At 42.7% G+C, this 13817-nt stretch overlaps 1 protein-coding gene across 1 annotated transcript; it reads left to right on the top strand.

Annotated features, from left to right (window-relative positions):
* Positions 1-608: 608 nt before the first annotated feature.
* On the top strand, positions 609-13110 carry arpc3 (actin related protein 2/3 complex, subunit 3). The gene is made up of 7 exons (XM_055655770.1): positions 609-754; positions 2047-2146; positions 4719-4795; positions 6678-6746; positions 7588-7714; positions 10172-10266; positions 12439-13110. The coding sequence occupies exons 1-7, from the start codon at positions 749-751 to the stop codon at positions 12499-12501; spliced, it is 537 nt and encodes a 178-aa protein (XP_055511745.1). The 5' UTR covers positions 609-748; the 3' UTR covers positions 12502-13110.
* The last annotated feature ends 707 nt before the right edge of the window (positions 13111-13817 follow it).

Here is a 13817-nt window from a genome sequence, read left to right as displayed (position 1 = left end):
GCCCCGGGCCCCGCACTCTCTCTCTCCCCACTGCCCCGGGCCCCGCACACTCTCTCTCCCCGAAAGCAAGACCCGCACTCTCTCTCCCCGCTGCCCGGGGCCCGCACTCTCTCTCCCCGCTGCCCCGGGCCCCGCACTCTCTCTCCCCGCTGCCCCGGGCCCCGCACTCTCTCTCCCCGCTGCCCAGGGATGCGCACTGACTCGCTCCCCGCTGCCCCGCACTTTCTCTCTCCCCATATGCCCCTGGCCCCGCACTCTCTCTCCCCGCTGCTCCGGGCCCCGCACTCCCTCTCCCCGCTGCCCCGGGCCCCGCACTCTCTCTCCCCGCTGCCCCGGGCCTTGCACTCTCTCTCCTCGCTGCGGATCCCATCTTTGGCCGGAAGCAAGAAGGCGGGAGCAAGAAAGCGGAGCAAGATGGCGGAACAAGATGGCGGAGTCAGCTTGCTAAAATGTGTCCTGTAATCACCCATGAAACCGCCCATGAGCGCACCTCACGTTTGCGTGAGAGTAACCTATCTTGCTTCGCTCTAAGATCTTTGGTCACAATGCGGGCGGAGGTCAGCTTCTGCGGGTGGGTGGGTCCCCCTGTGTCACGTGGGCGCGGTGTTGTGCGCGCTCCCGGGAAGGCGGCCGACGACGTGCGGACGCGCTCTCGGACGGTCGACGTGCGCGCTCCCGGCAGGGTGGGACAAGCGGAAGCGACAGACACTGAGTGAAAGGGTTGTGTCGATCCGTTGAAGTTTGCAAAATGCCGGTAAGTTTTCCACCTGATTCTGCTTTAAAGCTTTACCTCTTGGAATATATTATAGTTTCGGTGAATGCGAGTTAATTCGTGACATTGAAAATGTCAAATTAATACCGGGAGTGGGGTGTGAGGGATCAGGAAGTAGGTCAGTGACTGAGGCCTAGGCAATGGACTCAGCATCGTTAAGCTTCTTGATCCCATTCGTCGGGTACCCCTCCCTTCATCCTCTTGAAATAGATGAATTGAAGTTTATAATATTTGGTGCTGTCAGGCTGCACCTTTAAACAGGTTCTCCAATTTTAAGTAGCATCCCCCTCCCCCTTCTCTCTCCCCTGTTGCCTTACCCCAACCCTAACAAATCCCTTCTCCAAGATAGACGCAAAATGTTGGAGTAACTCAGCGGGACAGGCAGCATCTCTGGAGCGAAGGAATGGGTGACTTTTCGACCTGAAACATCATCCATTCCTTCTCTCCAGAGATGCTGCTTGTCCCTGCCGAGTTACTCCAAAATCTTCGGTTTAAACCAGCATCTGCAGTTCCTTCCTACACAAACCTCTTCTCCATCTCACTTTCGTGTGTCCCTGACACCAACCCTAACGACCCTCTGCCAGACACAAAAACCTGGAGTACCTCAGCGGGTCAGACAGCACCTCAGGAGAAAAGGAATGGGTGACGTTTCGGGTCTTGACCCTTCTTCAGAATCGAAACATCGCCTATTCCTTTTCTCCAGAGATGCTGTCTGACCTGCTGAGTTACTCCACCTTTTTGTGTCTATCTTCGGTTTAAACCAACAACAGCAGTTCATTCCTACATGTAACAACCCCCTTATCCATCTCTCTTTTGTCTGTCCCTGAACCTGACATGCCCCTTCCATTCCCTTCTCTGTGTCCCTCTCCCATATCTCCAACTATCCTGGCGCACTTGCATCCCCACTCGTCCCCTTCCATCCACAAACCTGGCTTGACATTTCATTCCTCTTCTCTCTTTACCTGACCTGTTTGCTGCTTATTCCACCCACCTGCCTGTCACACATGCATCCTCCTCACTTATTTTTAGTTTTTGTTAGTTTAGTTTATTATTTATTGGACTCGCCTCTCTTTTTGAGCTTACTCTCCCCACTGATTTGTTTGAAGAAGGCAATTCCTCCACACTTGAGTTATGTACTTTTTTAAATAGGTTATTCTAGGATTTGAGATGCCCATCAGCAAAAAAAGTCTTAATGTGGGAGCACACAAATATTGAATATTCAAATTGAACAGAAAGGGAAAAGCATGTTTGATTGTTGTATCTCTCTTCCTTAGGCTTATCATTCAACCCTCATGGACCAGGATGTGAAGCTCATTGGAAATATGGCATTATTGCCACTGAAAACTCAATTCAAAGGGCCAGCTCCAAAAGAGAGTAAGTTTTAAGATTCATGCATTAAATATAGTTATACTGTTGTGCTGAGGGAAAGCAGCGTAGGTGTTAATTTTGTAATCTAATAAACCTAATTTTAAATTACAACATTATTTTGAATAAGCTCCTAGCGTGAGGGAAGCAAGTGTGCAGTACCGTATTTCCCGGCGACGAAGACGCACCTGCGTCGAAGACATCCCCCCGTTTTGAGTTGCTAAATTTTGAAAAAAGGCTGGTGAGACAGGATCAAGGATTTGGTTCAAGGAGGCAATGAGGACGGGGGAGCCTCCATCTTCGCCTGTCCCACAATGTGCTGTGTGGTTCAGGCCTGAGGGATGGGGGCTTCCTAGCTCAGGGAGATCACATAATGGGGGGAGAGAGACAGAGCCCAGGACAGAGCAGCCAGCCGTCCACCCAGTAGCTACCCGCCAACCACCACCACCATCACTTGCGCCTGTGCTGAAGGACACCGTGGCTGGTGGGCGGGGTGGCTAAAGGTGCAGAGCTGGTGGCCGGTGCCGCTATTTGGCCCCGGCAGCCGCTTGCAGCCACCCGAGCTACTGAGTGAGTTACTGGCTCAATTCCCGACCCCCTCCTTCTCAACGCTCCTGCCTTCCCCCCAACTTTACCCCTGGCGACCCTGCCAAGTTTGCTGCCCAGGCCGTGTTGACCCGGGCCAGACTCCCCACACGCTGTGGCAAGGAACTCTTTCTTCCCTCCCCCACCCTCGCAGCGCGGTCCTTTTACAGCCGCTTCCCACTTCACACAGTTCCAGGGTTGAAGGCATGGCAGGTTTCCGCGGAGCAGCCACTACGAGAGTGGCCAACTCCACTCCAGCGGACGGCCACTGTCCCTGCTGTCCCGGCGGAAAGCTGCTCCGTCTTCCAGCCCTGGGGACCGGACCCTGAGTCCTGGTAGAATATCGCCATCAGCAAATTGGCTACAAGGATGACACTGGGACTAGCCACCCAACCAGAGAATGTAAATCAGCTACCAACAATGAGGAATAGACTTGGCTATCCCTCAGTAAAGCAACGTCTTGATGTTGCTGTACTGAGGAATGGCCAAGTCTATCTTTCTTGGCTAACAACCTAACCATCAGCCTCCAAGACGCCGGTAAATTTTCGGGCCTTATTTTAGGATAAAAAAGAGCGTCTTCGACGCCGGGAAATACGGTAATTTATAAATTCTCATGCTACCAGAGGAAACGGAAACCTTAAATGAGAAGCTGTAGCTGCATGCTTAAAATAACTTGTATGCAATTTAGGGAAATGTATGTTCAGTGCTACTCAGTGGAATAGAATAAAAGATTTAGTGATCAACAAACATTTGTGCACCCAATTGCATGTTGTTATTTTAGAAACAAAGAATTGCGTTACCCAAGTATGTACAGATGACATGACTGTTAACATTCACCCTCCAGACTCTGTCCTTGCATGTTGCCATTTTATAAACAAAGAGCTGCATTACACATGTATTTACAGATTAAACATTGTATTAGGGTCATCCCCTGTCAGTATTTCTATTTTTTAAATTCCTAAACTGCAACGCAATTAGCCCCGCTGCTATTACTTTGCAATTATTGAGTGCAAGCTTTCATTCTCCAAGTTTCTCCCAATCATTTAAATAATTGAGATCAATGATTGGTAATATGTTTGAGGTACTGTGAGATAAATAATGTTGTTAATGTTTAGACCTGGTAGCTTTTTAACACTAGTGTTGGCAGCACACTTACCTACTTCCTGTTAAATAGGGGGAGGGGAGGTGCTTTTTAGAGAATGCAAGGAGTGGTTATGAAGTAAATTGTATTTCTGGGCTTCCCGATAAAGATGTGAGCAAGTCTGGGCAATGAAATTAGCTGGAGAGCATTTTTGTTTTGAGGCACTTAGTGCTCTATTATAAAATGCAGTTCTTAACTCCAGTAAAGACTGGTTAAATATGTGTACTAAATCCACACACTTTGCAGGGACTTGCAGCATATATGTCTACAAGTCCCTGCAAAGTGTTGGATTTAGTACACATATTTACAAAGCTATACTAGCGGGCATGACTTTAAGATGAGAGGTGCAAAGGTTAAAGGAGAATTGCATGCCAATTTTTTTACACAGAAGATGAATATGTTGCCAGGAGTGGTGGTTGAGGCAGATACAATAGTGGCATTTAAAATACTTTTTGATGGGCATTTGTATATGCAGGCAATGGAGGTATGGATTATGTGCAGGTAGATAAGAGATGCTCTTCGGCTGCAGAGATGGTTTTGGATACTGTCCGCTGAATGGCCTATTCTTGTGCTATACTGTTCTATATTCTAAGAAAACTATCACTTTGTTTAGTGGGCAGCTCAGCTGTGGAAACCAAACAATAAATCATAGTTTTTTGTGATCTGCCCACACTTATACCCAAAGTTTCCCTTTGCAAGCTTGGGTTGCTTTTCGAAGAATGTTAATGAATTAGTAGAATGTTTTGCTTGGCTGGATTGCAGGGAGGACAGAATAAGGAATAGTATTAATTACTGGCTTGAAGGATGCAGCCATACACATTGGTTATTGTAGCAACAATGTTTTTTCTCTTCCAGCCAAAGATCTCGATGTAATTGAAGAAGCCATCTACTATTTTAAAGCAAATGTTTTCTTTAAAAACTATGAAATAAAGGTAAGTTTGACGTTGTGACAACTTTGAAGAATATAACACTGGCTAGAAAATTGTCATATCTACAAAGTATTGAAGGGAATAATGCAGAGAATGCAGCAAGTGAATTCTCTTTGACAAAATTTGGGAAATAGATTGGCGATGAATGAGTTATTCATTATTTCCTGATATTAGATAGATGTTGTAAAACTTAAGAGCCCTGGTATGGTTTATCGGCGGCGGCACAGCGCTGGAGCGCTATCGTGGAGCGGGCGATGCCTTGCCTGGGTCGCCGCGCTGGAGCTCCGGTGAGCTGAGACCGCCGGGTAAAACATCGCGGAGCTGCGGGACTGTGGAGCGGCCAGCGGCGCCGAACTTTACACCGGGAGCCTAGGATCTCGCGACGAGATCGCCAGTTATGGAGCTCCAACCGGCGCGGCCTTGTCGGCTTCAGAAGCTGTGGCCTCCACTACGGAGGCGGCCGTTTCAGGGTTCCCATGCCGCTGTGAGGACTCTCCCGACGCCGGAGCACCACCACCCGGCGAGAACGGACTGGAACATTGGTGCTCCGTAGAGGCAACTGTGGAGGCCTCAATAGGCCCGACTATGGGTGAACTGGGGTTGGGGACTGGACTTTGTGCCTTCCCTCATGGTGGGAGCCATTGTGGGGGGATGTTCTTTGTGTTTAAGACTCACATTGGTGTTATGTCTGTATTCTTTCTTTGTGTGCTGCAAAATGGCAAAAAGCATTTCACTTCATTACACCTCGGTGTATGTGAATGTGACCAATAAAATACCTTTGATACCTTTGATGTTGGTAACAAGATAAAGAAATTAGAAACATTTTAAAAAAGAACATAAAACTAAATGGGTCTCGACCCGAAATGTTGCCTATTTCCTTCGCTCCATAGATGTTGCCTCACCCTCTGAGTTTCTCCAGCATTTGTGTCTAAAACTACATGGTGTCAGGCCAGAAGACCATAGCGTTTGTCATACAGGATTAACATCTTATACTGTTTAAAATCTGGTACAAAACTTTCTCACATATTAAATGTTGTGTTGCGTCATTTGACATTTGATTGGCAGATTTTTCAGTTAATACTGGGGCATCCTCTTTAATATTCATTTCTTGAACTCAGGAAATTATTACAAAATAAAAAGAATTGTGTATGCTGTATCTGAAAACTCCAAAGATAGATCAATTGCAAAGCACCCACAAACTGTGATGGATTTGCCTTGGTTATTGCTATTAAAGACTCTCAAGTTAAGACAGGGGATAATGTCAGAGGGTGTTGAATCTGTGGAATTCATTGCCACAGAAGGCTGTGGAGGCTGTCAATGAATATCTTTAAGGTAGAGATTGATAGAACAGAAACAGGCCCTTTGACTGCTGAGTCCGCAACAACCAGTGATTCTCTGCACACTAATACTATCTCACGCACACTAAGGTCAATTTAAAATTATACCAAATCAATTAGCCTACAAACCTGTACGTCTTTGGAGTGTGGGATGAAACCGGAGATCCCGGCAAAAACCCATGCAGGTCACGGGGAGATCGTACAAACTCCGTGCAGACAAGCACCTATTGTCAGGATCGAATCCAGGTCTCTGGTGATGTAAGGCAGCAACTCTACCACTGCGCCACCGTGCCGTCCTTGATTAGTATGTGTGTCAGGAGTTATGGGAAGGCAGGAGAATGGGGCTGAGAGGGATAGATCATCCATGATTGAATGGCGGATTAGACTTGATGGGCCAAATGGTCTAAATTCTGCTCCTACAACTTATGAACTTAAGTTAGAATGCCGATCAGCCTGGAACTAATTAAACAGTGGTACATACAAAAGTTCTTCTATTTCAATACTGAATGCCATAACATTCAAATGAAAGTCCAAATTTTTTATTGCAGAATGAAGCTGATAGAACCTTAATTTATATCACCCTCTACATCACTGAATGCCTCAAAAAACTACAAAAGGTAAGGAGGAATGCTGATATACTTAAATTTCCTTCACCCTGCCCATATAAGGCCCTGGCAACTCACGCGTGTTAATTTCTGTTGTGCTGCTTGAGATGATTTGATGCAAAATGATGTGAAATTCAAGAACTGTTTCGTGGAATCAGGAAGTGATTTCAATCGAGCAGAACTGTGATTGGAATAGTTCTGTTTTGCTCTGCATTTGCTTGAGAAGTGATCACTTCCTTCTATGCAGGAAAAATGTAGAAATATCCCAGGAACTCCTTGCCACTGAGATTGTTGTTGCAGAGGGCTGTGGAGGCAACTCAGACCATCACGCAAACCAACCTCCCTTCATCTACACTTCACGCTGCCAGCATAATCAAAGACCAGTCTCACCCGGACACTCCCTCTTCTCCCCTCTCCCATCAGGCAAGAGGTACAGAAGTACGAAAACGCACACCTCCAGATACAGGGACAGTTTCGTCCCAGCTGTTATCAGGCAACTGAATCGTCCCATCACCAACTAGAGAGCGGTCCTGACCTACCATCCACCCCATAGGAGACTTTCTAACTATCTTTAATCGGACCTAATTAGACTTTACCTTGCACTAAACGTTATGCCCTTTATCCTGTATCTATACTTGATTGTAATAATGCATAGTCTTTTGGATAGCACTCAACAAAAAGTTTTTCACTGTAACTAGGTACACGTGACTATAACAATAAACTAATAAACAGTTATCTCTTTATTGTAATTATGGTGCAGTATTTTTCAACTCTTCTGGATTACTTTAGAACCTGTTAATTATATTTAATGAACCTGTTTAAAGAACCTGTTTTATATTTATTCCCAACATAGTGCAACTCCAAAAATCAGGGCGAGAAGGAAATGTACACCTTGGGAATCACTAACTTCCCCATTCCTGGCGAGCCCGGATTCCCGCTCAATGCCATGTATGCAAAGCCAGGACACAGGCAGGAAGACGGTACGTCAATGCAACATTAGTCTTTTTTTAATATAAAACAAGGAAAATGTATGTAAAATGCTTCAAGGAATTCAGTTAATCCTGACCTTTCTTCAGAAATTATTTTATAGCACAAGATTTATCCTCAACACAAGTAGCGCATTTATAAAGATTCAAATTTAGTTCTATTTAAAATTGATTTAAAAACATGAGAAACAAATTTAACAAACTGCTGGAGGAACTCAACGGGTGAGGCAGCACTGTGAGGGAAATGAACAGTTGATGTTTTGGTTTGGGATTCTTTTGTCTGAAGAAGAATCCCGACCCAAATCCTCATCTGTTCCTCTCACAGATGCTGCCTGACCCGCTGAGTTCATCCAGCAGTTTGTTTTTAACTCAAACTTCCACCATCTGCAGTCGTGGATTAATTCAAATTTATTTTGGGGTAAATTTCTTTCACCCTTTCTAAATTCCTTTCTCTAGTTTCACAATTTGTAATTTGCAGACAAAGGAGAGGCAGTAGGTGTTGTTTTCAGAAAGCCTTTGATAAGGTGCCACACGGGAGGCTGCTAAGGAAGATGAGAGCCCATGGTATCATAGGGCAGATACCAGCATGGATAGTGGGCTGGCTGGATGGCAGAAGGCAAAGAGTGGCAATAAAGGGGGCTTTTTCTGGTTGGCTGCCACTGACTAGTGGAGTTCCGTATGTCTTTTGTGTTGGGGCCGCTGCTCTTCACGTTCTATATTAATGATTTGGATGAGGGGATTGAAGGTTTTGTGGCAAAGTTTGCGGATGTTACAAAATTAGGTGGAGGGGCAGGTAGTGTAGGGAAAGCAGGGACTCTGCAGAAGGATTTGGATAGGTTGGGAGAGTGGGCAGAGAGGTGGCAGATGGAATGTAGTGTAGCAAAATGTGGATTCATGCGTTTTGGTAATAGGAATAAAGGCATAGATTATTTTCTAAATAGGGAGAGAATCCAGAAATTAGAGGTGCTGGTGCAGGATTCCCAAAAAGTTAATCTGCAAGTCGAATTGGTAGTCTTGTATACAAAAACAGGGTGTAATGCTGACACTCTATGAGGTGCTGGTAAGGCCGCATTTGGAATATTGTGAGCAATATTGGGCACCATATCTGAGGAAGGGTGTGCTGGCTCTGGAGAGGGTCCAGATGAGGTTTACAAGAATGATCCCAGGAATGAGTAAGTTAACATATGATGGGCGTTTGTCAGCACTGGGCCTGTACTCGCTGGAGTTTAGAAGAATGACGGGGGATCTTGTTGAAAAGTACAGAGTAGTGAAAGGCTTGGATAGTGGGTGCGGAGAGGATGTTTCCACTAGTGGGAGAGTCTAGGACTAGAAGTCATAGCCTCAGAATTAAAGGAAGTTCTTTTAGGAAGCAGATGAGGATTTTTCTTAGTCAGAGGGTGCTGAGTCTGTGGAATTCTTTGCCACAGAAGGCTGCGGAGGCCAAGTCAGTTGATATATTTAAGGCAGAGATAGATAGATTCTTGATTAGTACAGATATCGGAGGTTATGGAATGAAGGCAGGAGAATGGGGTTAGGAGGGAGACATAGACCAGCCATGATTGAATGGCAGAGTAGACATGAAGGGCCGCAAGGCCTAATTCTACTATTCTACCTTCTGCCTTTTCATCTCTGGCCTTTACCCACTGCCTGCCTATCAACCCCCCCACCATCATTTGTATCAGCCCATTACCTCCCAGACTTTGTTCTGCCTCTCCTCTCTTCCAGCTTTCTCTTCCCCCCTCCACTGGCAATCAATCTGAAGAAGGCTACCAATATGAAACATCACCAAATCTCCAGAGATGCTGCCTGACTCGCTGAGTTACTCCAGACTTGGTGTCTTTTTTTGAAAACTAGTTCCTTGCATTCTCCTCCTTTCTCCTCCTGTTCTTCATATCATTTCCCTATCCCCAATTGAGTAAAAGGCACCAAATTTGCTCTCTCTCCATCATTGATACTCTGAAACTTGTAAACGGTTCTCCCAATTCTTTGGAGAACAGGATGCTGTGTTTAGGAACAGTCTAACAGTGGAAAATTAACAGTTTCATTGTACGTACAATGAAAGACCGCTGTTTTCCCAGAGGATATATATTTTGTTAATTTAACATTTTTCTTCTTTCAATTTCACGAATTTGAATTTATTTCTTAAATGTGACATATCTAATTCATAACACATTTTTAGTTTGCCAGCAAGATTTCAATTATCCAAAGATTTATTGTGGAAGTTCCTCTGCAGTAAATTATTACTTCCCATTTGGGGACCTAGTTTTAGGAAATTATATTTCTTGCATTTAAAATACATTTAAGCATTCCTCTGTATCCTTTGGAACAGTAATTAAGGAAAACTATTTTCCACGCTGTATCTCCAAAGTCTAAAGCCCAGTTGTTTGGAGGAAAGTCGATGTTCTGTGAATTGATTTACTCAACATCCTGAAATTCTGGTTACCTTTACAGAGATGATGAGGGGTTACTTGCAGCAGATCAGGCAAGAAACTGGCCTGAGACTTTGTGAAAAAGTGTTTGATCAACAGACTGACAAACCCAGCAAGGTAAGCGTTCTGGTTGTGGTTTTAAGAAAGGACTTAATTTAGTTGTTTTTTTTTAGAAACAGATTAAAACAGTAACTTACTCTCCAAGATAGACAAAAATGCTGGAGAAACTCAGTGGGTGAGGCAGCATCTATGGAACGAAGGAAAAAGGCAAAGTTTCGGGACCCGAAACGTTGCCTATTTCCTTCGCTCCATAGATGTTGCCTCACCCGCTGAGTTTCTCCAGCATTTTTGTCTATCTTTGATTTTCCAGCATCTGCAGTTCCTTCTTAAACACTTACTCTCCACAAAGGTTTAATCACAGGTGATGTTTTTTAAAAGGGGGCAGCAAAGAAACCTACTGTGACTCATCAACAGAAGATATTTCTTGGGTTTGTGATCAGTCATTAATGCTGCCCGGGCTTCTCAGCTAATGTAACAAAATGTTGCAATTTATTTGGACCAAGGGAATGATATTGAACTGGCACAATACCAGCATCATTCTGAAGGAGGATACCTCTGTAATGAAATCTTTCACACGGTCAGCTAAAAATACACTTGGGTATGTGATTTATTCATCTTGTTGAAGAAAGCAAAACACAGAATGTAGAAACAAGGAACTGCAGATGCCGGGTTTATAACTCTGCCTGACCTGTGAGTTACTCCAAACATGTTCTGTTATGCCCACTGGTGGTGCAATGGAGTGAGGCGAGATAGTTTAAGCTTGAATTCTTGTGTGGAAATATTATGTTGTACTTAAATTTAAACAGGTTTATAAGCATTACAGTTTTTCAAAAGAATAATCATTTGGAAAACACCAAACTTTTTATGCAGCCGTATGGCAACAGTTAATTAAATTTAACCTTTTGGCCTATAAAGCCTTTTTATCCTATAAATTACATCGGTTTGCAGTTTTAGAAGTGTTAACGTGTGCAGTTTTGCCAAATTTTATTTCTCTGGTGATTAGTGGTTTATTTAGCAAACGACACTTGTTTCCTGAAGTCTGCCATGACTCAGATTAAACTCTGAAAATGAAATGTTAACCCCAGCAAAGCAGTCAAAAGAAACATAGAAAAATAACAAAATACTGTATGTGGATGATCATAAACTATTTCTATATCGTGTTAATTTAATAGAGTTTGTTACCTTTATTATGGTATTCAGAAATATTTTTGTTGCTTCTGATAATTTGAGATTTTAATTATCCTGTGCTAATCATATATCATTTTTTTTGAATTACCTTATACAAAGCATGGAAACATGCACATGATATGAAAGTGAAGTGATTTCTGCCCTGCCATTATCAATGGGACTTAACCATAGTTTTCAGTGCAGCAACACTTACTGTACAAATCTTACTGTTTGACTTCCTAGAATCTTATGGTTCATTTAAAATGAGACTGCATAGACCTTAAATGGATTACACTTTTCAAACATTATATATTATCCTTAAATGATACATTTGCCTTTTGTGATCATTGGCTGGCAATATACGAGTTAAATGACAGTCTATTATGTGGCAAATAAGTATATTGTTGATTTCTTGCAATCATTTAAAACTGCTTTATTTGTATTTTACTGCAATTTTAAAATCTATACTATCCAGTTCAGATTTTCATCTTTTGTCAATTTTCTGCCATCACCTAGGGTACAGTTTCAGTACTTTTTAGAGGTGCCAGAATGCTGAATCAGTGCGTACTGTAATTTTGTTAGAGATGCCGGCCGGTACACGGTTCCAATGCACACCGTCATGTTTTTAGAGGTGCCGGAATACATACTGTCATGTACTGTCACGAGAAAGTACTGGATATATAAGTGACGTGTACTAACACTGTATTCGGGTTTGTCTAAGAAGATGATGACAGAAAATTGACAAAAGTTGAAAATCTGCACTGCATATAGCATGGCAAATTTTAGAACACTGCAGAAATGCTACAGAATGCTGGAGTAACTCAGCGGGTCAGGCAGCATCTCTGGAGAGAGGGAAGAAGGGTTTTGACCCAAAACGTCACCCATTCTCTCTCCAGAGATGCTGCCTGACCCGCTGAGTTATTCAAGCATTTTGTATCTACCTTCGATTTAAACCAGCTTCTGCAGTTCTTTCCTACGAAATAATTCAGGTGATGAATTAAATTGATTTGATACCACATCGGCAATTTTTCCTAAAATATTGTTTTTTGTTTTTCTTTCTAGTGGTGGACATGCTTTATAAAGAAGCAGTTCATGAACAAAAGCCTGTCAGCGCCTGGGCAGTAATAATTACAATTGTGCAACATCAGGCCAATGTGTCACGCAGCAAGATGTACAAAGTTTTTGTTTTGTCTTGTAAGATTTTATACCGGGTTTGGTTATAATAAAAGAACAGTGTCATTCTGAAGAGTTTTTCACTTGAATGTGAACAAGATTAACTGCTTGATTTGTTATTTACTTTAAAGCTTCTACCTAATGGCTGATCTTTAAAAATACGTCTGCAGAATTTTGTGCCTAAACAGTGTTTAGTAGATTAGTTAACACAAGGTAAGGCTGTCTTTGGTATTTCAAAGCTGTACCTTGATTCCCTGTTGGTCTTCTTATTGCATATTGTGCATCGGAAAAGAGTACCTAATCATTTAAAGATTCCTGCACAACTATATTAGTATTAACAGCAAAGGTCCTATTGCTCCTGTAACTGGCATTGGATTGCCATTATGAAATTAGTTGTGGTTTGTATAACAGAATTCATAGTTCAGGTGTATGAATGTGATTTTCTAAATTGTATAACACAAAAAGAGTTAATTGAAAGCTTTTGGATTAATAAGGCTTTATCAAAGATTTAGCTGATGTGGATTTTTTTTAAAAAGCTCAAATAAAATGCTAAATATCAAATAGACCTGATTGAAGTCATTTGTGAAATGGGGGTTGTTGACATGCTACTGAAAAGTTTCAATAAATATAAATGTTAATAAAAATACGTCTTAACAAAAACATTCCCTGAACTGGTAGTATAAAGATGTAAATATTAAAGTTTCAACTGTTTTGAGGCAGCAATATTGCGATGATCAGTTAAATGCTACCGAATGTTTCTAAAAGTTTATAAAGTTTAATTTTTTTGATAAAGTATGTGAATTGTAGATAGAGTTCGGGCAATTTGATGTTGTGTTGGACAGATTAACACTGAAGAACTATGCTATAAATGGAATACAATGAACAACAGATGCTGGTTTACAAAAAAAGACACAAAGGTGCTGGAGTAACTCAGAAGGTCAGGCGGCAACTTTGGACAACATGGATAAATGACGTTTCGGGTTGGAACACTTCAGGCTATTGTTGAGGAGGGAGGAAGGGGGAGGAGAAGAAAGCAAGAAGAGAGGAGGAGCAGAACAAACTGGCAGATAATAGGTTGGTTCAATGGCTCGTTATCACAATAATAATAATAATAAAGGTACAGTGAAATTATTTTTGTTGCATAAAGTTCAGTAAATTATTACCAAACGTAATCTAAGTACAAAGTGTAATGAAATAGCTCACTGAGACCATATACAAGAGTCACCAGGTTTTTGGCACCATTTTCAGTCCCAGCTATAGCTGGCCAT

The sequence above is a fragment of the Leucoraja erinacea genome, chromosome 25, assembly GCF_028641065.1.
Source record: "Leucoraja erinacea ecotype New England chromosome 25, Leri_hhj_1, whole genome shotgun sequence".
Lineage (NCBI taxonomy): Eukaryota > Metazoa > Chordata > Chondrichthyes > Rajiformes > Rajidae > Leucoraja > Leucoraja erinaceus.
Note: the sequence above shows the minus strand (reverse complement) of the source record. Positions and strands in the feature narration are given on the sequence as shown.